This window comes from Eleutherodactylus coqui, chromosome 5 (assembly GCF_035609145.1).
Source record: "Eleutherodactylus coqui strain aEleCoq1 chromosome 5, aEleCoq1.hap1, whole genome shotgun sequence".
Classification (NCBI taxonomy): Eukaryota; Metazoa; Chordata; class Amphibia; order Anura; family Eleutherodactylidae; genus Eleutherodactylus; species Eleutherodactylus coqui.
Window position 1 is genome coordinate 30,351,383 of NC_089841.1, and position 26,847 is coordinate 30,378,229.

Consider the following 26,847-nt stretch of genomic DNA (forward strand, 5'->3'; position numbering starts at 1 on the left):
CAAAGAGACCTGGAAGGTTGAAAAGTTGCCTATATATTTGACTATCGGGTCAAGGTGTGAGTGCTGCTGGACACTCTACTTTTGTTTGGACTCCATCTTCGGTATTTGTGATCAGCGCTGGTTACATCAGATCAAGAGTCAGTCAGTGTAAAAGGACCCTTAGTACCGGAGCTGGAAAACCATTTCTCCCTCATCAGTATAGATATCATATAATGAATAGTAGTTCCCGCTCACATAGGTGTGTTTCATGTCCGTGCTGTAAATGCCCATCCTGTGTTATCACCTATAACGGTATCACACTTCATCCATATTTAGTTTGTACTCCGGCTGGATGGGGGAATATATAGCGGAAACTGACAGATCCCAGAGCTTATAAATCTACATAACTATCAGCAGCCGCTGACCGAGGAGAATCTGTGACTCCTCTCTGCTCTACTCAGTGGTGACTACTCACCTGGGCTGTTACCTGTAGGAATCCCCTCTTTACACCGCTGATCGCCCCTCACATTTGTCTCTGTAGTATTAATATTGGTCAGATCTTCATCCGGATACAAAAGCTGTGAGACAAATATTGTAAAAGTCAGCAGACGGTTGGAGAAGTCGTGTGGAAGGTTTTACATGACCAGAAAAGATCACTAATCATCATGACGACTAAAAATGACCTTGATGCAAAAGTAGAAACAATTTCAGCAGCCCCACAATAAACACACTCTGACACGGGCCCCGGTGGGTCAGGTGAAACGTCGCGTCTGTTGATGTATTGGATCTAAAAATAAATCTTGGATTTTATCATGAACATTCTTTGAAGAATTATTGGGTTCCTACATGCTGCTTTACCATCACCTTTAAATCTATGGCCAAAAATGACCTGACAGCAGCAGTTATCAGTCATGTCGCAGTGGATGCCCTTTTAGACTACAACTGCTCCTTCAAGGGATTCTGTCACCAGCTTCATGAAGTTTGACTTAGAGGTCATCTGCAAGTCAAACTTTAAAAAGTTGGTCCAAGCATCATCCTTCAAGCATAGACACTCACAATCTGAGTGCCATAAAGCCAGGGGTTCGGGTACGTGACTCTGCAGCCTCCGATTGGCTGCAACGATTACCCGACTTCCTGTGATCGCACAACAAATGCCAGGACCACAGCGGGCCTGCAGCATTGGATCCCAGTGGTGATGGAGGGGTAAGTACCACTCAGTTTATTATTTTATATTACACATAGCCCTATTAAAGGGATGCTGTTCTGTAACTGGATAACCCCTTTAATTGTTCAATGATGTAAACATTTCCTTCACTTTCAATATCTTCCTAGTTAGTTCTTAGTCATGAGAAGATCCAGGTAAGGAATTCTTTATTTTCTGACATTATGATAATATAATTCAGAGCTTACTTATCCCCACCATATGTCTGTGAAGTTATTTTGGTTTGTTCCAGAGTTAGTTGTCTACAGAAGGTCCAGTAATAATCATTTTGTCCCAGTGGGTTATTTTCTAACTACAATGACATTATTTTAAGGTTCCCAAGAGATTCCTTTAGCTTTATCTCTCTCTGCCCAAAGCGGTGTTCCATGTGTCCTCAGGAATAGAAGAAAGAAAAACGGACAGTGAGTGCCATTGTCACTGGTGTCAATTTTTCTTCCCTTCTTCAAGAGACTTGGAGATTTGGACAGGGGTGGGAATTCAGAGAAAGGAGGCAGAGTCTCCTGCCGGAAAGTGAGATCTATTATTTCTTTATGTGCTGTTTTAGACATATGAGTGTGATGTTGATTGAGATAAGCTGAACACAATGATGCTGGTCAATGAGAGCAAAGACTAACCAGTAGCTTTCTGGTGGCTTGACCATGAGGGTCTTACAGGTGTCCATGGTTCTCAATTATGATACAGGATTGGGGTCCTTGGGGAAGGCCGAGTAATGACATTTCTAATTGGGCACTGTGGCTACCAATGTGAAGTTGTATGTCCTTATGCAATGAACTAGGATTATCACCCTGGGTCATTCAGAGGTCGAAGGAAATTGTCTTATGTTCTAACCCCAGTGAAATGCAGAAGTGACAGTTTTGCCCAATTAGTCTGGTTAGGGTTTCCTGCATATAAATAGTGCTCAAATCTAATGGGACACACAGTGCTAATCAACGTTTTATTTAACCTGCCAAGCTGCCACTATGATCAATAAGAGACCCAAGTAATAAGAAACCATTAACTGCTTCAATTTTCTTGTTGATGTTCAGGTGAAGTCCCAGCTTTTCACTTTCTTATTTTAGCTTTAAAATCAGAGTTTCACATGCTTCACTGTCTCGGCTACCAGAGTTGTATCATCTGCGTACCTTCAATTACTGATGGTTCTTCTATCAATTTTAAGCCCAACACCCTGATAATACAGCGGCCTCATGCTAACTTTCGCATAGACGTTGAAGAAAAAAAGGAGAGAGGATGCATCCTTGTCCTGTGCCCTTTTTGATCTTGAACCATTCTGTATCTCCATAGTTGGCTCTCACTGTGGCTTTTTGATTGCTGTAGAGGGACCTGAGCAATGTGATCATGTGTGCTGGTACTCCTACCTCCCTTAGTGCTTTCCAAAGCTTATGATGCTCAATGTAGACAAAAGTCTTAGTGTAAACAATGAAGCACAGGTAGAGCTTCCAAAGAGAAAACAGCAAAGACAACTAAAATTTCCTGAACACCCTATAAATCAACCTTGAATTAGCCTATAAGAAGGGTCACATCAGGGAATTATTTGCCATTGGAAAACAGGTGAAGAAGCCTTTCTCTTACCGCCAAGCAGCCATATGACCACGATAGGAATGGAATCCATGACCAACAAGACATCAAGAGATGGAATGACTATACAGAAAAAGTATATGCTCGCAGTGACCACCCAGAGGAACACGGGGCCGAAGAGGATCTGGAACCAGACCTGCTGGAAAGTGACCTCTAGCTATGAATTGTAGGTCACCATGGATGTGAAGTGCTTATATTCTAACATCCCATGCAAAGATGGACTGCCTGCCTGCCAGGCACACCTTAAGGCCAATAGGCTTGCCTCTGAATCGTTGTTACAACTCACAAGATTCATCCTCACACATAATTATTTATTCTTTGGCAAAGAGATATTCCTGCAACTCATTGGAGCTGCCATGGGCAGTAGAATGGCACCAGAATATGCCAACCTTTTCATGGCAAAACTGGGGAGTGACTTTCTGGCCTCCTGCCTCAGCAAACCTACTTCTGCTACATTGATGACATCATAATCATCTGGACCAACACTGAACAAGAACTAATAAAATTCCATGAGATTCAATGCATTCCCCTCCCCCCCAATAAGCCTGACATTAAGCTACTCATATACAGAGATCCACTTTTTGGACACCACCATAGAAATTTCAAACAACAGACATCCATATACCGAACACCAAAAGATCAGCCCATATACCTTAAGATGGGACAGTTGCCATCCTAAGCACATCAAATAGTCCATTGTCTATAGCCAAGCCATCAGATACAACTGGATCTCCTCCAACTCAACAGACAGAGAGGAACGCTTACACAATCTCAAAAAGACATTTTAAAATCAGGGCTACCATCCCACCTCAATTGATGACCAAATCACCAGAGCCACCAGGATACCCAGGAATCAACTACTCCAATACACAGAGAAAGAAAAAAACTGGTGTGTGCGTCTAGTAGTGACCTACAATTTACAGCTAGAGGTACTAAGGAAGACTGCAAAGAAACTCCATCATACCTACACTGCTCACCATCCTGATAGCTCTTCTCTGAACTTGCTTCAGTTTATTGATGACTTTTTTAAATTGGGGTACCCAGAACTGAACACGGGATTCCAGATGAGATCTGACCAAGGAAGTATAAAGGAGTATAATTACCTGAAGTGATCTAGACTCTATGCTCCTCTTAATCCATCCCAGAATTGTGTTCGCCTTTTTTGCTGCTGCAACACACTGTTGACTCATGCTCAGTATGTGATCTATTAGTATACCCATGTCTTTTTCACATGTGCTGCTGCTTAGTCCAATTACTTCTATTCTGTATGTGCTTTTTTCATTTGTGCTATGCATTTCTCCCTGTTAAACACTATTCTGTAAGTTCCTGCTCACTGTTAAAGCTTGTTTAGATCTTTTTGAATCTTCTTTCTCTCTCTTCAGTTAGCTATACCTCCTAACTTTGTCTTTGAGACATTTGATCAGTTTTCCCTCAATTCTCTACTCTATATCATTTATAAAAATGTTGAAAAATACTAGGCCCAGGACAGAGCTTTGTGGCACCCAAATTGAGACATTCTTCCAATTGAATGTGCACCCCATTCATGACCACTCTTTGACTGTGATCACTCAGTTAGTTGTGAATCCACCTAATAGTTGCCTTGTTCATTCTATAGTTGGTCATTTTTACAATAAAGATGGTATAAGGAAATTTGTGAAATGCTTTACAAAAGTCAAGATACTTTATCTACCGTATTTACCTGATTAGCCCAGTCTGTGATTGTGTCAGAGAAGGAAATTAAATTAGTCTTGCATGACTGGTTTGTTACAAACCCATACTTGCTCTGGTTAATTACTCCATTCTCATCCAAGTTCTTGCATATATGCTTTTTAATAATTTGTTCAAAGATCTTTCTTGGTATGTAAGTTAGGCTCACAGGCCTGTAGTTACCCGGGGGTACGTAATTCTGTTTTTTTAAGACAGGGACGACATTTGCCCTTCTCCAATCTTCTGGGACTCCTCCTGTTCTCCAGGATTTTTCAAATATTACGGTGGGTGGTTCAGCAGTTACATCTGCGGCTTCCTTTTGTATGCTAGGATGTAGTTCATCTGAACCTGGAGACTTGAATTAATTTCACTTAGCTAAATGTTCCCTCATCATATCTCTACTTATAGATAGCCTGCATTATTTTATTCCTCCAATAGCACAGGGAAGATAAGTTGATGTTACGTCTACTTTCATGAGGGAAAATAGATACAAAATAGGAATTAAAAAAAGTTCAGCCTTCTCAACATCATTTTAAACCAATTCTTTAAACACCTAGCACTTAATTAACCTCAACATACATCTGTGTGACATTATTTTGACTAACTGTCCATAGAAGGTAAAGTAGTAAGCCTCTTGTCTGACTGGGTTATGCTCTAACTAATCTGACAGCCACATAGCTGCAGGTCTAAAAGCTGGATATAGATATTAGATGGCGGCTCGATGACACCTCATTAACATCATGATGAGGGGTAGAGGGAAGAAAAATGTTTTTTTTTTGCCAAAGTAATGCTTTAAGGAGACGATAAAAACATTTTTTAAATTATATAACTTCTAGCCATGTTTTCATTTTTAGAAATTTCAATTTCAGTGTTTACTTTCGGCTTGTTGAGTTGTGAAACTTTCAAATAATGATCAAGTTTTAGCAAAAGCGGACCTTGATCATTCTTTCCCCAAGGCCTTCATTTAATGCACACACAAACTTAAGGTCCCCAGGCCAAATCAGGCCTGCTACCTCATTCACAGTCTTACAATTATCATCAGCCCTTTGAAGGCAACCAAAATGCTGATGTGGCCCTTACTGACAATGAATTTGACACAACTGATCTAATGTTTTTGGTCAGCGGTAATCCTGCAATCTCCACCGGCCTCATCACACAAGGAGAAGACATCTAATAAGACTGATGACAAGAGCTTAACAGCCTGCTACAGATCAGAGGGACATCCCCACCTACCTGGTGGTCCTGTAGAAGAAGAGGGCTGGGACATCTCTCTGATGGGCTTCTCTTACTGGATGGAACTGGAGGAAACACAGACAGACACTGAAGTCATTCTTTACATACAGATAATAAAGTCCCCGTGTATTTAGTCCTGTCTATTACCTGGTGATGGGAGCGGCTGGTGGGTCTCCATCATGGCGTCCTTGTACAGATCCTTGTGTCCTTCTAAATACTCCCACTCCTCCATGGAGAAATAGACAGCGACATCCTGACACCTTTTGGGGACCTGACAACACAATATACAGTCATTACCCAGAAGCCTCCAGTGCTGTTACTGTATAATGTCCCAGCATTCCCTGCAGCGTCACCTCTCCAGTCAGCAGCTCAATCATCTTGTTGGTGAGTTCTAGAATCTCCTGTACATTGATGCCCTCATGTATCAGGGGGTGAAATGGGGGCCCTGTGATTGGGCTCAGGTGATTTCTCATTTCATCACATGCAGGGACCCGACAGCCATCACTAGAGGTCTTCTTCACTACTGTGTAATCCTGTATGTGGGGAGGCAGTAATAAATATCACTGCAGACATTCCATCATCTCTCCAGTAACACCATGTATTATTACCATAGATAAGAATGATGTAATGTGACATCATCTGAATCTCTCACCTCCCCACTTAGCTGGAAGAGTATCTCTAGGGTGAGATTTAATACCATCTTCACCATCTTGTTTCTGTCCTCCTCCTTCTTTGATGAATCGATTATAAAGGAACCTGAATGGAAGGAATATGAGACAATGTAAAAATCACAAAAAGACAACATCAGAATAAATTTACTGGAGATAATAAGGGGAAACATTTAAGAGGGTTTTCCCGTTACTTACAAATTGCTTCACAACCCCTGTGTCCTTCCTGGTTGCTGCTGACCAGGACATGTGACTGCTGCAGCCAATCACTGGCTATAAAAGGTCAGTGCTATGGCCAGTGATTGGCTGCAACAGTCACATGTCCTGGTCAGCAGCAACCAGGAAGGACAGAGGCATGTCATGGGGAAACCGATTTAAGGAGATATTAAAGGGAACCTGCCAGAGTTTTATGAAGTGCGAACTACAGGCAACACAAAATCCCGACAAGGTTTTCCTCACCGGGATCAGTTGGACTGATAGCTGCCCCAGGCAGGGAGAAGTCGGCAGCGACCGCCCCACTGACTCTCCTCCAAGTTCAGAGCTGCTTTTTACATTGTTTTCTCTGAAGCGCTGCAGTGTTTTAGAGCACAATATAGATGTCTGCAATGTACATGCGTGTGGTGATGTATGTGTGACATCGGGCAGCAGAATCCTCCTGACAGGTTCCCTTTAAACCCTTCCTACAGCCATTTTTTAAAACTCATTTTATTGAGGAATAAAAGAACATAGCAAATCATATTCCTCATTAACAAACCTGAGAATAACATGGTTCAAGTATACAGAGAGTTTACAGTTCTGTATGACAGCGTACACAGTATAACATTACAACTAAATGGTACCTGGGAGGGTCGAGGACCTCATTAGGTCCACCATTCGCTCAAATGTGTTTTGCATGTGGGTCGAGGTTGACGAGCCGCACCAAATTCCAATGATTTTATAGAATTTATCTGGGCACTTTCTATTTTTATACACTATTTTTTAATTAAATTGAATTGACTAGATTCTGCCATTGGGGGAGCGTCGGGGGTCTCCTATCCATCCAGCGCAACGAAACAGACTTATGGCCAGAAACAGCACCTCACTAAGGATACGGATATGGAATTGCCACTGTTCTTCACCCAGTACACCTAGCAGACATTCAGTGGGGGTTGGTTAAAGTGGACCCTAATAGTTGTCCCAGGAAGTCTGTAACCTCCATCCAGGGGTATTCCATCGGGCAGCTCCACATCAAGTGGTTAAAGTTAGTGTTAGGTGCCTGAGAGCGATGGCATTGTGTGTTGGGGGTTCTATTCATCCTAAAGAGTCTGTTCGGGGTCTAATAACTCCAGCAGCTATTCTTCATCCCCACCGCCCAAGGACAAGTGCTTTTTTTTCTGCTAACAAAGCTGTATGAGAGCTTGTTTTTTTTTGACAGACAAGCAGGATTTTTAATGGCCGCATTAAATGTACGGAAAACTTTATAAAATATAATATTAGAAATTAATTTAATAAGAATAGTCCTGCCAAATCTCACACTTGTACAACATCGTACGTTTCCCGATGTACAAACATGAAATTTGGCAGGAACATTCTTTAGGTCCTAAATAGGAAAAGTAAAGGGATCACAACTCGATTATTCAATGCTATTTGCAAAAGTAAGTGCACCCCTATGTAATGTAACTTCTCGGTATCATAAAAGCGTGAAATTTGGCACGAGCATTCTTTAGGTCCTTAATAGGGGTGCTCTTATTGCGCCAAATTTCATTGGGAAGTTACATTACATAGGGGTGCAGTTACTTTTGCAATTAGCATCGAGTTGTGACCCCTTTACTTTACTTTTCCTATTCAGGGGTTGGGGGTAGCATGGGCCAAGGGAGCTCTCGAATTTTACACTGCCGCCGGCTACTGTAGCAGTAGGACTATTGGAACAGAGATCTTCTGTAGCCCCATTCTCTTGGTACTATTTGATACAGCAGCCATCTGCCATGCAGTCACTGATTAGCGTCACTCTATGATCGGGATGTTTACATATCAGCAATCAGTAGATATGTATTGCTTTAATCAACAATTGTATAGTGGGTGGCTCCACTAATCCAACCAACAGATTTCGGCATGGCCGGCTGGCAACACTTGCTACATATGCCAGGGGCACATGCCCACTTCTCCCCAGCTACAATCCTGCCAAATATGTCTATTGCCTGGTAAGATAGGATCGTAGCAGCAATAAAGATGCAGTAGTTAATCCAACGTGGTTTTATTCCTCCATGCAACGTTTCGATCTGAGAATCAGATCTTTGTCAAGCTTGACGTTGGATTAACTACTGTATCTTTATTGCTTCTACGATCCTATCTTCTCTGTAGTGTTACTTTGGAGTCATAAGGTCCGGACTCATACTGTGGCTGGCAATTTCTGTTTCCTGTCCCACCATACTGGTGTTTGTGGAGAAGTGCCATTTCTATACTATTACTTTGTCTATTACCTGGCGATGTGAGCGGCTGGCGGGTCTCCATCATGGCCTCCTTGTACAGATCCTTGTGTCCTTCTAAATACTCCCACTCCTCCATGGAGAAATAGACAGCGACATCCTGACACCTTATAGGAACCTGACAACACAATATACAGTCATTACCCAGAAGCCTCCAGTGCTGTTACTGTATTATGTCCCAACATTCCCTGCAGCGTCACCTCTCCAGTCAGCAGTTCAATTATCTTGTTGGTGAGTTCTAGAATCTCCTGTACATTGATGTCCTCATGTATCAGGGAGTAAGGAAGGCGCCCTTTGATTGGGCTCAGGGGTCTTCCCCATCCATCACACACAGGGGCTCGACAGCCATCACTAGAGGCCTTCTTCACTGCTGTGTAATCCTGTATATGAGGAGACATTAATAAATATCACTACAGATATTTCCATCATCCCTCCAGTGACATAATCTGTTATTACCATAGATGAGAATGATGTAATGTGACATCATCAGAATCTCTCACCTCTCCAGTAAGCTGGAAGAGTATCTCTAGGGTGAGATTTAATACATTCTTCACCATCTTGTTTCTCTCCTTCTCCATCTTTGATGAATCAATCATATAGGGATCTGAATGGAAGGAATACGAACCAATGTAAAAAACAAAACTATAGAATAAATTTACTGGAGATAATAAGGGGAAACATTTAAAAGTGTTTTTGCATTACTTAAAATTGCTTTACAGCCCCTGTGTCCTTCCTGGTTGCTGCTGACCAGGACATGTGACTGCTGCAGCCAATCATTGCCCACAGTATTCACCTTTTATAGGCAGTGATTGCTGCAGAAGTCACATGTCCTAATCAGCAGCAACCAGGAGGAACAGAGTGGTTGTGAAGCAAGTTATGGGAAAACCTCTTTAGGGAGATATTAAAGGGAACCTGCTTAGAGGTTTTTGAAGCCCGAACTACAGACACCACAAAATCCCGACATGTTCTCCTCACCCGGATCAGTTGGACTGATAGCCAAACTCTGCAGGGAGAAGGTGTATTGCTGCAAGGAGCAAGACTTAGTTCAGATTACGCTTTAAAGAGAGTAAGACACTATAAAAGGTTAAACGATAAGAATTTATTAAAACCAAATGATAATTGAGCCTAGTGGGGAATAATTGTCCTACGTTTGTAAACTATCAGATCTATATACAAAGGATAATATCTATATACAAGTGATAATAGCTATGTACAAAATATAAAGGTTGTAGATGTCACATCACAAAGTATAAAGAGAGCAAGTTACATTATTACCTAAAAGGTTACAGATCACATATTACCATCACCAGAGGTTCCCTCACTTCTAGGGGTTCAGCAGATGACCTCCTCATCTGGTCTCTGAAGAGTCCGTACTACCCAGAGCTTCTCATCCTTCCATCAGAGAGTCCAGGAGCTTCTCCTCCTAGACTCCAAAAGCTACTACTCCTCCTAACTTGAGAAGATAGGACCTTTTTATATTCTAATATAGCTGACCAAGTCCTCATTCCAAAAGATTACCATATGGCTGCAAACCAAGATGTTATCAATCTGAGACCCCCCACCATCTGAAGTAGCCCGTTTCTATAGAGTGATAAGATCTAGTCAGACAAGGTCTACCTCCTGGACAATAGATATGTACATGGCGGCTCCTACAAAGACAGACTGATTGGGGTTATAACAAACATCAAAGCCATTCTCTTACTTACACATGATAAACATGTAGAACAGGTCTGGGGTTAATTTCTTAGAATGCGGGGCCTAGTTGATATATTAAAGCCTGTTCAGATATGTATATACATATAGATATAATGAAAACAAAGATCTGGTACCGTGTTAGCCAGTAGAGCAAAATGTGATTGTTCTCAGCAAGAGAAACGACGTAATCTTGTAGATATGATACCTTTTAATGGCTAACAAAAATACATGATGTAATAATAGCGAGCTTTCGTACCAACGCAGGGGTACTTCTTCCGGCTTAAATGGATTGGATCTGAAGAGGCATGCATATTTATACACACTTATAACATACATACTTATGACAAGGCACAGATATGGATGTGATTGGTTCGCACTTAAAAGGAATTCTGCAAACCAGAAAACAAACTTTTTTTGTCTAGGCACTGATAGCGGAGTGAAAGTTTTATGGTCTCTAAATTACTGTTGGAGGGGGGGAAAAGGTCAACAGGCTCGAATTGTTATAAGAGATACACAAACATTTTTAGCTAAATACTGATAAGGGAGTGAAAGTTAATGGTCCCTGAATTACTGTTGATGGGGGTCTTATCTGTGCAATCAAGTCTCACACTTCCCATTCACGCATAAATCCTGGGGAATAATTTAACCCAGTATTCAGCGTGTCAAAGGTTGTTATCAATTTATACTCCCAAATTCTTCTGTGGTTTTGTGACTTGAAACCACCCTTCAATATCAAAACTCTCATATCTCCTATGTCATGTCCATGGTTAGAGAAGTGTTCGGCCACAGGTAATTCTCTTCTTCTGTGTTCAATCGTGTGGCGATGAGATCTCATCCTGGCTTTGAGTTTCTGTCCTGTTTCTCCAACATAAAGACCCCCAACAGGACATTTACTGCACATGATCAGGTACACAACATTGGACGAGGAACATGTGAATGTCCCCTGGATCTTATAGTCCTGCTGTGTGTTGGGGATCCGTATCCTGTCCGCAGTCAGTACATGTGAGCAGGTCTTACAGCTCCTTACATTACAGGGATAAGTTCCTTTTTGTGTGTCAGAGGGTAATGCACTCCTGATTATAAAGTTCCTCAAGTTAGGAGGTTGCCTGTAACACAGAAGCGGAGGGTCCGGGAATATGGTTTTCAGACGGTCATCCTTGTGCAGGGTATGGTGGAGTTTTCTTGTGGTTTTCCTTAGTACCTCTAGTTGCGGATTGTAGGTCACTACTAGAGGCACACGATTGTTTCTTTCCTTCTCCTTGTATTGGAGTAGTTGACTTCTGGGTATCCTGGTGGCTCTGGTGATTTGGTCATCAATTGAGGTGGGATGGTAGCCCTGATTTATAAATGTTCTTTTAAGATGGTACAAATGTTCCTCTCTGTCTGTTGGGTTGGAGCAGATCCGGTTGTATCTGATGGCCTGGCTGTAGACAATGGACTTTTTGATGTGTTTAGGATGGAAACTGTCCCATCTGAGGTATGTGGGCCGATCAATCGGTTTTCGGTACAGGGATGTCTGTATTGAGTTATTTGAAATCTTTATGGTGGTGTCCAAAAAGTTGATTTCTGTATGCGAGTAGTTTAATGTCAGGTTTATGGTGGGGTGGAATGCATTGAATCTTTCATGGAATTTTATTAATTCTTGTTCGGTGTTGGTCCAGATGATCATGATGTCATCAATGTAGCGGAAGTAGGCCAATGGTTTGCTGGGGCAAGAGGCCAGAAAGTCACTCTCCAGTTTTGCCATAAAAAGGTTGGCATATTGCGGTGCCATTTTACTGCCCATGGCAGTCCCTGTGAGTTGCAGGAATTTCTCTTTGCCAAAGGAGAAATAATTGTGTGTGAGAATGAATCTTGTGAGTTGTAGCACTGTATCAGAGGCGACCCCATTGGCCTCAAGGTGCGCCTGGCAGGCAGTCAGTCCATCCTCGTGTGGGATGTTGGAATATAAGGATTCCACATCCATAGTGGCCAGGATGGTGCCATTGGGGAGGGTACCTACGGTTGACAGTTTGTTCAGTAGGTCCGTGGTGTCTTGCAGGTAGCTGGTTGTGTTTCTCACCAGTGGTTTGAGGATGCCTTCCACCCATCCTGAGATTCCTTCAGTGAGGGTTCCCACACCTGAGATAATTGGTCTTCCTGGGTTGCCAGCTTTGTGTAGTTTTGGAAGCATGTAGAATGTCCCCACCTTGGGGTTCTCCGGTATCAAGTCCAGAAGTTTTGTGGAGCCCACAGACAGGCTTCTAATGACCCTTCTCAATTCCCTCACATATTTCTGAGTCGGGTCTTGATTCAGTTTAGTGTAGTATCTGGTGTCCGTCAGCTGTCTGTTTGCTTCCTTTTTGTAGTCCGATGTGTTCATGAGCACTATAGCACCACCCTTATCTGCAGGCTTAATTGTGATTTCCTTGTTGCTCTTAAGTGCATGGATGGCCCTTCTTTCCTGCATATTGATATTAAATGTTTCACTTCCATGCTTGTCCAGTATAGTGGATTGCACTGCATGCCTAAAGGAGTCTATGTATTTGTCCAAAGTGCGACTCCGGCCAGGAGGGGGTGTCCAATCAGACTTCTTTTTGGCCCCAAGTTTATCCTGTGTTTGTGTGCTTGAAAGGCCTGTGTCCTCTTTATCATGAAAGAATTCTTTCAGTCTTAGTCTTCTGAAATATTCCTCCATGTCACTACAAAGTTCTGTTTTGTCAAGTGTTTTAGTGGGACAGAATGAAAGTCCCCTGGAGAGGACACTGAGCTCCACCTTACTGGGGTTGTGAGATGACAGATTGATAACACAGCTGACTTTACCTTTGTCCGTGTCCCGTTGGGGGTTCTGTTCCCTCCTGCCAGACTCGGGGTGCTCCTGATCCGTGTTTGGGCACAGACCTGCTCTGAGTCCGCTATCAGTGCCTAGACAAAAAAAGTTTGTTTTCTGGTTTGCAGAATTCCTTTTAAGTGCGAACCAATCACATCCATATCTGTGCCTTGTCATAAGTATGTATGTTATAAGTGTGTATAAATATGCATGCCTCTTCAGATCCAATCCATTTAAGCCGGAAGAAGTACCCCTGCGTTGGTACGAAAGCTCGCTATTATTACATCATGTATTTTTGTTAGCCATTAAAAGGTATCATATCTACAAGATTACGTCGTTTCTCTTGCTGAGAACAATCACATTTTATACATATAGAATCAAGGATTAGTGGCTACAAAGTAGCCATAAAAATATTTCCATTACAATCCACCCTTGGCTATTTTATAGCCATTATAACTAAAAGATATCACACAACTATTTCATAATGTGATCAAGAAACATAAAATAAACATACAATTTAGAGCTGGAATATATACTTTGACATATCATGGTTTGATCTTCAAGTTCTATTAATCAACTTCCGAAAAATATCTTACATAAACAACCAAATAACTAATGTCACATTTATTACCCTGTTCCCTATATTTTCATTTGCTATCAACATAAAACCAATCTTGTCAAATCTGGGCTCGAGAAAATAATGAAAAACAGAAAATTCCAAAACCGTTAGATGTTGAATACAAATGTCTCTTCCTGTAAAATTGTTTCTTCGTCTCTTGATCTTCTTTAGATCCTAAACCTATAGGATCTCCGATGCAGGGGGGATTATTATGCCCTTGCTGCTTTCCCTGTTTAGCCAAAGAACAGACCCTAAGTAGGAATCTGTCCCCGCCCATTACATTGGTATCAAACAATCTTCTCCATATCCAGAAATATCCACAGCTGACTATAGAGCCCCTTTATTCCAATGTTGCAGATGCCCTCTCCACACCACTTTGTTGCCCAAGGTCTTCAGGGAGGAGCTGTGAGGCTTAGCCCTCCTTTGATGTCATCAGATGGCGGTCAGCATTCTGCAGAACATCTGAGTTTCACTCCGATGACAGTTTAGCAGCAGTCGGGCACACTTGTCAGTTCTCTTCAGGCTCACTTGGATAGTCTCAGCGTATGGACAGATGCAGCATGCACTTAGAGAAGATGAAATTTCAAATCACAATTGAAAACGTCCAAATGTCCTGGTGGAAATGACTCAGTTCATAAGTTTACTGAGTCCCAAATAAACTTGATCCAGAATAAATCAGTCCATGGTAAGTCAAACAAAACAAAGCAAAAATCACAATCTGGGGTCTTGTGTGCTTTTCTTCACCCCTTCATAAAAATAGATGAAACAGAAATCTGTAGGTCAAAATTATCCATCCAACAATCTCTGCCCAGAGGGACCGGAGTAATTTTCTGTTGTAGCAAATGAGTTTTTTAAATATTCCTAATCTTTCTATATTTCAGCACAAATAACGTCTATATACAGTAGACATATAACTCAAGAATTCTTAGTCATTTAAACAAATGACATAATTTCAAATATTGCAAGTCAAGTCAATCAAGTAACAATACAACAACATTAGATTTATCATCATCAGCAGCACAGTAATTAGTTTATCACATATGTTATTAAATACTGCAAACCAAAATAATCAAATTTTATAACACGATATTCCTAGATTTGTCATGATCATCTTCATCAGTAGTTACGTATTTACCACGTCCCATTCCTAGATTTGTCATGATCATCTTCATCAGTAGTTACGTATTTACCACGTCCCATTCCTAGATTTGTCATGATCCTCTTCATCAGTAGTTACGTATTTACCACGTCCCATTCCTAGATTTGTCGTGATCCTCTTCATCAGTAGTTACATATTTACCACGTCCCATTCCTAGATTTGTCATGATCATCTTCATCAGTAGTTACGTATTTACCACGTCCCATTCCTAGATTTGTCATGATCCTCTTCATCAGTAGTTACGTATTTACCACGTCCCATTCCTAGATTTGTCATGATCATCTTCATCAGTAGTTACGTATTTACCACGTCCCATTCCTAGATTTGTCATGATCATCTTCATTAGTAGTTTCGTATTTACCACGTCCCATTCCTAGATTTGTCATGATCCTCTTCATCAGTAGTTACGTATTTACCACATCCCATTCCTAGATTTGTCATGATCATCTTCATCAGTAGTTACGTATTTACCACGTCCCATTCCTAGATTTGTCATGATCATCTTCATTAGTAGTTTCGTATTTACCACGTCCCATTCCTAGACTTGTCATGATCATCTTCATCAGTAGTTACGTATTTACCACATCCCATTCCTAGATTTGTCATGATCCTCTTCATCAGTAGTTAGGTATTTACCACATCCCATTCCTAGATTTGTCATGATCATCTTCATCAGTAGTTACGTATTTACCACATCCCATTCCTAGATTTGTCATGATCCTCTTCATCAGTAGTTACGTATTTACCACGTCCCATTCCTAGATTTGTCATGATCCTCTTCATCAGTAGTTACGTATTTACCACGTCCCATTCCTAGATTTGTCATGATCCTCTTCATCAGTAGTTACGTATTTACCACGTCCCATTCCTAGATTTCTCATGATCCTCTTCATCAGTAGTTATGTATTTACCACGTCCCATTCCTAGATTTGTCATGATCCTCTTCATCAGTAGTTACGTATTTACCACATCCCATTCCTAGATTTGTCATGATCATCTTCATCAGTAGTTACGTATTTACCACATCCCATTCCTAGATTTCTCATGATCCTCTTCATCAGTAGTTACGTATTTACCATGTCCCATTCCTAGATTTGTCATGATCCTCTTCATCAGTAGTTATGTATTTACCACGTCCCATTCCTAGATTTGTCATGATCATCTTCATTAGTAGTTTCGTATTTACCACATCCCACTCCTAGATTTGTCATGATCCTCTTCATCAGTAGTTACGTATTTACCACGTCCCACTCCTAGATTTGTCACAACACAGTTTTTCACAAATACATTATTATGCAATACATTCACATAATTTTAATAGTTTTCCACAAAACAAAACCCAAATAGATATTGTATGAGTCCAACTCATGTAAATGAATGTGTACATAGTAATATCCCAGCACACAGGCATCAGTTATGTGTATCTCACACTCACACTTTCCCTGCCTTCAATCCATTCATTCAATATGCAGAGAAGTCTCCTACCTACATACAAAGAACCAGACATTTGCCTACCTTTGTATTACACTCTGCATTTTCTCAGAAACCTGTTATCAGGATCCACAAACGTTTAACATATACAGACAATTAACATGTAGACAGACCACAGACAAACATTAGACATTGAACAAGGGTCTTCCTGCATCTAATATGCAGAATAAAAACATTGTCCGTTTTTCCAACACATATGATTTCTTCTGAACTCCATGTGCAGTGGAGCTCCCAAAAATAAACAAAAAACCTTCTCTGAATTTAGGCCTTTTTTTGTTGCTTTTTACAAAAGCAAAAACTAGCACTATCTATTGTAAGGCGATATCAGATGTCAATGAATGACCAAGGTGATTCCTACAAACAAACAAATTGGTTGTCAGCATCCCATCCCCCAAACAAACGGTCTTGAAGTCTACCCTGTAAAACAAAACATATAATCTCCTTTTCTTATACAGTTTCCACATCTCATCTGTATGTATCCCATCTATTTTCTCCCATGGGACCCCAGCTTTCAATAAAGCTGTGAACATATCTCTCCTGTTTACTCCACTTTGATTCACCTTAGTTCTTCTAGTACAATTTGGGTATTGATCTTGCTGTGATCCGTCCTCATTAAGGACTGGACCAAAGTCCCCCAAATCTCCCAAATCTCCCAACTGCTTCCAGAACCTCAGCCACCGGATGACCAGTCTGATTTATCAGTACAGGCATGATTACTTCTTTATATGCAGGGGAACGGTTTTGATCATCTTACTCCTAACACATGTAGTCAGCACTCTTCTCATCAGATCACTTTGCTCATTCATCGCAATTGCATGTTTCATCATTTCTTCCTTAATTCTCTGCATACAATCAGACAAAGTATACCAGGGCTTCTCTGTATGTGGCCAATCAGAATCAGTAGGATATTATATCTTATACCCGTCGCCACCACATCTAGTAGAATGGATCGGCCCCGCTGAACTTGTAAAGTCCTGAATGCTTCAGCTACCACTGGGTAAGTTGACAAGTTAACATATTTGGGTGCATCTTTACCATCTACACTTACACCATCTGCTCCGCCATCAAACAATCTCACTATCCAGGTTATCAATGGTTCATCCGGTTTCTGTGCAAATCTTTCATGAATGTCCCTTAATTCCTGCTGTGAAGACTCCTCCACTACATCTCTTTTCACTGGTCCTTTTGGAGTACTCACTATTCTGCACTTCATGACGGGATTTGCTTTTACAGGAGGCGGATTAATTTTTCTATGTTCATTAAAATGTCCAACTTCCTCAGCAGATTCCGAGAAATGCTCAGATTCATCCGAGGAAGAGTCCCAGATATCTCCATCCCACTTATTAGGGTCCCAATCAACTCCCGCCTTGGTCACTACAGTATGAACCTTTTTCTTATTCACTCTCCCTCTGCGTTTGCGGTATTTGTATTGTGCGACCCTGACAACTGCCTTTTCTGCTACTGTACTGTATTGATCTGCTTTATCCATAAGCAAGCTGTTCTGACATTGGGCCATCACCAGAGAGCTACGCACATCACACATCTCCTTTTCCAGCTGCTGCACTTCCTGCAGTGCACTCTGATATTTATCGCGCATCTTCCGATATGCACTCAGCAATATCCATCCTCTCCGACACAGAAGCAAATTCTTTGCCTTTTTCTACTTTTACTTTCTGCAAACATCTCACAACATCCACGGGCTCTCCGCCCTCCAGCACATCATCCCACGGCTCACATAATCCACCGCACTGCGACCACTCAGCGGCCAATATATTATAGGGGGCTTTATTCCATCCTGCGATAACTGACGATTCATCAGACACTTCTTTGTTCTTAGTTACCGACATTTTCACACTAAGCCCGATTATCACAAGAAATTCTTCAACTATCAGTTTATCAAAATTTTCCTTTAAAACAAACTAGTATATTACTCTCTGCGTAATCCTGTTCACAGCGCCATTTATGGATTGCTGCAAGGAGCAAGACTTAGTTCAGATTACGCTTTAAAGAGAGTAAGACGCTATAAAAGGGTTAATGATAAGAATTTATTAAAACCAAATGATAATTGAGCCTCGTGGGGAATAATTGTCCTACGTTTGTAAACTATCGGATCTATATACAAGTGATAATATCTATATACAAGTGATAATAGCTATATACAAGTGATAATATCTATATACAAAGGATAATATCTATATACAAGTGATAATATCTATATACAAAGGATAATATCTATATACAAAGGATAATAGCTATATACAAGTGATAATATCTATATACAAAGGATAATATCTATATACAAAGGATAATTTCTATATACAAGTGATAATAGCTATATACAAAGGATAATATATATATACAAGTGATAATAGCTATATACAAAACATAGAGGTTGCAGACGTCACATCACAAAGTATAAAGATAGCAAGTTACATTATTACCTAAAAGGTTACAGATCACATATTACCATCACCAGAGGTTCCCTCACTTCTAGGGGTTCAGCAGATGACCTCCTCATCTGGTCTCTGAAGAGTCCGTACTACCCAGAGTTTCTCATCCTTCCATCAGAGAGTCCAGGAGCTTCTCCTCCTAGACTCCAAAAGCTACTACTCCTCCTAACTTGAGAAGATAGGACCTTTTTATATTCTAATATAGCTGACCAAGTCCTCATTCCAACAGATTACCATATGGCTGCAAACCAAGATGTTATCAATCTGAGACCCCCCCACCATCTGAAGTAGCCAGTTTCTATAGAGTGATAAGATCTAGTCAGACAAGGTCTACCTCCTGGACAATAGATATGTACATGGCGGCTCCTACAAAGACAGACTGAATGGTGTTATAACAAACATCAAAGCCATTCTCTTACTTACACATGATAAACATGTAGAACAGGTCTGGGGTTAATTTCTTAGAATGCGGGGCCTAGTTGATATATTAAAGCCTGTTCAGATATGTATATACATATAGAATCAAGGATTATGGCTACAAAATAGCCATAAAAATATTTCCATTACAGAAGTCGTCAGCGACCGCCCCACTGGCTCTTCTCCAAGTTCAGAGCTGCTTTTTCCAGGGTTTCCTCTGAAGCACTGCAGTGTTTTAGAGCACAATATAGATATCTGCAATGTACATGTGTGTTGGGATATATGTAGGATATCGGGCAGCAGAATCCTCCTGACAGCTTCTGACCTCAAAGCTCAACAACCAAAATGATGGAACCGGCTTATCCAGCACGTGACAAGCGTAGACGACACTAGACAGATCCCACTAACAATAACGGATGGCATTTTCATGGACAAAATAGTGCAAACATTTTTAACCTCTTAGTGACCAGGCTTCTTTGCAACTTAATGAGCAGGCCAATTTTTGGAAAATAGCTCCTATCTCTGTCCTCTCATAAACTCTCTTGGTGATGGGCTAGAAATACATGGGACTAATCCAGTGCTGTAGTTATTACACAAATCACATGGATGGCAGTGATGGGTATATCACAGCCATCCATGTTGGAAAGGACCAACCACTGTGGTCCCAGCTGGTTACTATGCCAAAGTCACTTTGGCATACGCTTCTACTGAGCATGCGCTGCTATTTTGTCAGGAAATGCGCAGATCAGAGGTGGTGCCCGGCAGTATCGGAGGTTTCAGGGGACATTAGGTGAGTATTTTCATCTCCTCTCACGGATCCGATCAGTGAGGACAGATGAAACTTTTACTTTATTTCACTTTAAAAAAAAACCAAAAAACTTTTCCGTGATCGCCGATGTCCATCGGACCAAATCATCTTTTTCTTTTCGGACCAAATCGACGCAAGACATCATAGAGGAGGGAGGTGAGTAGTTTCATCTTCCCTCATGTGATCGCCGTTATCCATTAGATTACAGAAATCACGCGACCGGGAGTCACTTCCTGCAGCCCCAGATGAAAGGTCTAGGTTAGTGACAGGTGACATAAGATAGGAGTGACCGGTGACATAAGATAGTGACAGTAGTGACAGAATAGTGACAGGAGACATAAGATAGTGGTGACGGTAGTGACAGAATAGTGACCGGTGACATCAGATAGTGGTGGCGGTAGTGACAGAATAGTGACCGGTGACATCAGATAGTGGTGGCGGTAGTGACAGAATAGTGACCGGTGACATCAGATAGTGGTGGCGGTAGTGACAGAATAGTGACAGGTGACATCAGATAGTGGTGGCGGTAGTGACAGAATAGTGACCGGTGACATCAGATAGTGGTGACGGTAGTGACAGAATAGTGACAGGTGACATCAGATAGTGGTGGCGGTAGTGACAGAATAGTGACCGGTGACATCAGATAGTGGTGGCGGTAGTGACAGAATAGTGACAGGTGACATAAGATAGTGGTGACAGTAGTGACAAAATAGTGACAGGTGACATAAGATAGTGGTGACAGTAGTGACAGAATAGTTACAGGTGACATCAGATAGGGGTGACAGTAGTGACAGAATAGTGACCGGTGACATCAGATAGTGGTGACAGTAGTGACATAATAGTGACCGGTGACATCAGATAGTGGTGACAGTAGTGACAGAATAGTGACCGGTGACATCAGATAGTGGTGACAGTAGTGACATAATAGTGACAGGTGACATCAGATAGGGGTGACAGTAGTGACAGAATAGTGACCGGTGACATCAGATAGTGGTGACAGTAGTGACATAATAGTGACCGGTGACATCAGATAGTGGTGACAGTAGTGACAGAATAGTGACAGGTGACATAAGATAGTGGTGACAATAGTGACAGAATAGTGACAGGTGACATAAGATAGTGGTGACAGTAGTGATAGAATAGTGACCGGTGACATAAGATAGTGGTGACAGTAGTGACAAAATAGTGACAGGTGACATCAGATAGTGGTGACAGTAGTGACAGAATAGTGACCGGTGACATCAGATAGTGGTGACAGTATGACAGAATAGTGACAGATGACATCAGATAGTGGTGACAGTAGTGACAGAATAGTGACAGATGACATAAGATAGTGGGGACAGTAGTGACAGAATAGTGACAGGTGACATCAGATAGTGGTAACGGTAGTGACAGAATAGTAACAGGTGACATAAGATAGTGGTGACAGTAGTGACAGAATAGTGACAGGTGACATAAGATAGCGGGGACAGTGGTGACAATAGTGACAGGTGACATAAGATAGTGGTGACAGTAGTGACTAGAGATGAGCGAGCACCAAAATGCTTGGGTGCTCATTACTCGAGTCGAGCTTTTCGTAATGCTTAAAGGGGTTGTCTCACGCCGAAACGTTTTTTTTTTTATTCAATAGGCCCCCCGTTCGGCGCGAGACAAACCCGATGCATGTGTTTAAAAAAAAAAAAAAACGGGCAGTACTTTAAAAAAAAAAAAACGGGTAGATCTTCACTGTACAGTCCATTGCCGATTCCAGCCTCCTGATTGGCTGGAATCGGCACACGTGACGGGGCGGAGCTACGAGGAGCCGCTCTCCAGCACGAGCGGCCCCATTCAGAAGACAGAAGACCGCACAGCGCAAGTGCGTCTAAAATCGCCAGAAGAGGCGATTTTAGACGGATCCATGGAGACGAGGACACCAGCAACGGAGCAGGTAAGTGAATAACTTCTGTATGGCTCATAATTAATGCACGACGTATATTACAAAGTGCATTAATATGGCCATACAGAAGTATATAACCCCACATGCTTTCATGAGACAACCCCTTTAAGATCTCGTTTTGAGTAACGAACCCCATTGAAGTCAATGGGAGACTCGAGCATTTTTCAAGCTGACCGATGCTCCGCATGGGGGAGGTTGTGTGAAACACCTGAAAACATGAGAAAGTTATAGAAACACCACAGAAACGGATAGGGAAGAGCAGGGGTAGCATGCATGGCTGCATCTGAGGCTCCCAGGTCACACTATTAAGCCAAATTGGGGGCAAGAACCTGGCAGTCACTCCCCTAATAATTTAATTGGGACAGACCATAAGCAGCAACGCACACGCACTGGCACATCATAGCTAAGCACAATGCTAGCTGCAACCAAGGCAAATCACCGCCTGCGGGTGACACCGCTGCCTCTTCTCCTGGGTTACATGCTGGCATTGCTGTTCAATCCCCCGCACGAGCCTGCATCCACAGCGCACTCAAAATTTTGCCTGCGCAGCGTTCAGCTGCCCTCATGCCACACGCTCGCTTTATAGCCACACTACCCTCATGTCTATTTATAAGTGTGTTTGCGATGAGGAGGAACCGGAGACACACACTGCAGAGGGTTAGCAGGGCCAGGCAGTGACCCTCCTTGAAAGTGTGGGCGATAGCCCACTATGCTGTTGAGAATTGCTGATAAATTGACGTCTGATCATAATTCCAATCCCGTGCCATCTCCATCACAAAGTTGTCAGGAGCCGCAAAAGTGGGCATAAAGGGGACTCAGGTGCCAGTACTTCTACACATCTCCACAATGCAGCAGCAAATACTAACACCAAAGATTAGTTTGAAGCAGGAGGTGTCACAAAAGTAGCCACCACAGGTATACAGTGACCGTGTGAAAGTCTCATGAAATCCGTTTTGCTTCCTGTGAACGCTCCAATCCAGTATCTCGGATAACTGTGGTAATTTGTAGCACGAGAGATAATACATGCCGACCAACACTGATCCCCAAACCCCAAGCAGGAGGAGGAGGTGGCATAATAACCCCGAGAAACCATGACCGAGTTAGGACCCACAATACTCTGTGTGGGAAGCACGTGAGTGGGCCCAGGGTCAGGCTCGGTCCCAGCCTCCACCTTGTGTGACCCAAGGTGCCATGAGTTACATAGCTATGGGAAATCCATGTGTCCCCACACAATTTATTCTGTGTATGGGTAGAATAGCTGAACAATGCAATGGAAAGCCGTCTGCACTCTGCACCCTACCCAAGTAATTCAGTGTATTTGTGCCAGATAGCTAAAACACCGCAATGGGAAATCTTTGTGCACCCACAGCATAGGTGAGCTCCTGCAACCCAGGGACAGTATCAAATATGAAGAAATCGGAGTGCCCCAACATCGCAGAGTTTCACCCCACCCAGGACCTCGGCCCACACTTCTGCTCAATTCATTCTTTGTATGTGATAGATAGCTGAACACCGCAATGGGAAAGCCTTCTGCGCCCAACCCAAGTCAGTCAGTGTATTTGTGCCAGATAGCTGAACACCATGCTGGGAAAATGTTGTGCACCCACAGTATAGGCGAACCCATGAAACCCATTGACAGTATGAAAAAATTAGAATGCCCAAACATACCTGGGGATCTTAATTACAAAATACCTTGAGACAACAAAAACTTCACTCCCCTTCTAGAAGAAATAACAGCTCTCCTACGAACATATGACTTGCCTTTCCTCACCTGGTTTGGCAGGAAAAATCTGATCCAAACATACATTGTCCCTAAAATCCTATATAAATTACAAATGTTGCCGATCTCCCTACCAAACTCCTTCAAAAGAATCAAATCAATCTTCTTTAGATTTCTCTGGAACAACAGAAGACCTAGATTGTCACATAAGTTGTTGGTTCAGAGAAGGGAGAGCAGTGGCATTAATCTCCCAGACATGTCACAATATTACAAAGCAATTCAACTAAACAGATGGCTGGAACTGGTAAAACCCTCGAAAAATCCAATCGTAAGCGTGCTAGCAATCATCCCATGGAATAACCTTAACAAGGGACCTATGGCTCCCTCCACGCAAAAACTACAAAAAATCCTCATATGACCTGCTTAAGAATGGAGCATGTGAAGCCTGGGATTCCTTACAAGGGGAACTCGCCCCACATCCATCCCCCACAGCATCACTGAATCTAATCCCGGAGTACCTAGATGCAAAACTTGATAAACATACAGAACAGCTGTGGTCTACCCTCGGTAAACTTACTGTAGCGGATCTTTGGTCCCATCGCTCCATCAAAGGCACACAGCTCACTGAAAAATTGCTAACATCAACATCATGCCCCAGCCTTAACCAACTACAAATCCTACACTTAACTAAAACCCTAGACAAATTTAATAAAACGTTTTCATCCTCGCGTCCACTAACTGAACTTGAGCGAATAGCTGCAGCTCAAAATACCCATGGCAGGAAACTTGCACTTTATTATCCGACAAGATATAACTAGACCTGTATACATCAGATCTTGGGAAATGGAGCTGAAGATACAACTGTCAGATAAAGAGGTGAAGTCAATTTTGGGCAGCTCACACGGTCACTCCAGATGCATCAGAATACAGGAAAACCATTACAAACTGATAACGCGCTGGTACAAAACGCCAGAATGGCTCTATGCCTACAAACTCTCAAATTCTAACAAATGCTGGCGATGTAAAGAACATATAGGCTCTCTGGTGCCCATCTGGTGGACCTGCCCATTAATAAGACCTTTTTGGAACCAGATTGAAACTAAAATAAAAGAAATAGTCAACAGCTACTTTAACCTCTGTGCAGAACACATATTTCTAGCCAAACCGTCAGAATACTATAGACCTTCTAAAACAAGTCTGAGCACACACCTCATATCGGCAGCAAAAGCTCTAATAACCCTAATGTGGCTCCAACCACAGGCACCAACCTTTGCACAATGGATTGCAAAGGTTAATGAAATCTGTAGATTCGAAGAGCTGATGAGTTGGTCATGCAGGACACATGAACAATTCAGGAAAACGTGGGAACACTGGCCAGGCAATCCCTCCACACCACACAAATAAAACCGCAACAGAACAAGATCTTACTCTTCCATTCACCAATGCAGCCTAACAATCTCGAACCGCAACTCTTCCCTCTAAAGAAATCGAGAACTGGAACTTGACATACATGCCCTCAGGTATATGGCATCAACAGATATATGATATAAGAGATGCATCACCCCCCCCCCCCTCCACCCCACCTTCACACAACCCCACCCCCCAAAAACTTATAAAAAATTTGCTAAGCGTTGTACAACTATGATTTGCACAATATTACATTGTAACAAGATAATAGTTGATTTTCTGTATGCTTCTACTTTAATAAAATAAAGAATGAGAAAAAAAAAGAATGCTCAAACATGGCAGAGTTTCACCCCGCCCAAACCTTGGCCTCTGCTAACACTTCTGCCTAATTCATTTTGTGCATATGTCAGATAGCTGAACAACGCAATGGAAAAGCCTTTGTGCACCCACAGTGTAGGCAAACCCATCAAACCTGTCTGTAGCAATAGTACAGGCAAACCCCTGAAACATTTCTGTAGCAAGAGTATAGGCGAACACCGGAAGAACATTTCTGTGGCAAGTGTATAGGCGAACCCCTTAAACCTTTTCTGTAGCAATAGTATAGGCGAACCCCTGAAACACTTGTGTACCAAGAGTGTAGGCGGACCCCTGAAACATTGGTGTACCAAGAGTAAAGGCGAACGCCTGAAAAAAATTGTTTACCAAGAGTATAGGCAAAGTTTGGAAAAATTACTTTGTAGGGGAGTACAGGCAAATGCCTGAAAAATTGGTGTACCAAGAGTACAAGTGTACCCCTGAAAAAGAGCTTTACCCCGAGGGCAGGTGAAACCCATAAACATTTTTTAAAAATAGAGGTTGTTGTTGCTTAATTTGTAGCAGAACCTGGAGGTAGCCCTCGGAGAAAATTGATTTTAACAGACCCTTTTGGCCCGCAGAAAAATTGGCAGTTCAGCATGATGACATGCTGTTTTAGGAGAAGGAGGAGGAGTAAGATTAGAAAGGGATAGACCAAGCTACTTCTCCCCTTTTTTGGAGTTAGACAGAGGATGCATATTTCTCCTGTTGCAGCTGAAACACAAATTAGGGAGAGCGCCATGCCCATGGATGGAAGTAATAAATGATGCCAATAATATTACTTACCGGGTGTAAGGCGGAAACAACAAAACTTTTGCGTCCCGCCTACACCTGGAGTCCAAGTTCGCCTTTCAGGGGTTTCTTTAATGAGGATCCTTCCGTATTAATCCCAAAAAAAACATATATGTGCATCTAATAATTACACATCTATGCCCTTTTGGAGAGCAACAGCTGAAGAAATGCCCCAAAATTCTTAAGAAAATGGGGATGATGCAAGGGTACAAATAAAAAAGAAAAACTTTTCCAGCTGCGCTTCAATGCAGACCCTCAACAGTAAATAGGGAATAAGCTTCTAGAAATGCTGGTTAATAGTAAGCCAATTTTAATTCCCACAAAACATACATCAAAATAAA

General features: G+C 42.0%; 1 protein-coding gene across 1 annotated transcript in view; it reads right to left on the reverse strand.

The window, feature by feature from the left end:
* LOC136629096 (zinc finger protein 585A-like) overlaps nucleotides 1-26,847 on the reverse strand; it is a 121,395-nt gene that overhangs the window by 90,093 nt on the left and 4,455 nt on the right. Inside the window, exons 2-5 of the mRNA XM_066605228.1 lie at nucleotides 9,350-9,453; nucleotides 9,050-9,229; nucleotides 8,844-8,967; nucleotides 6,369-6,472 (exon numbers count right to left, since the gene is read on the reverse strand). Of these exons, the coding sequence (XP_066461325.1) occupies nucleotides 6,369-6,472; nucleotides 8,844-8,967; nucleotides 9,050-9,229; nucleotides 9,350-9,453 (512 nt within the window). The remainder of the gene's footprint in view (nucleotides 1-6,368; nucleotides 6,473-8,843; nucleotides 8,968-9,049; nucleotides 9,230-9,349; nucleotides 9,454-26,847) is intronic.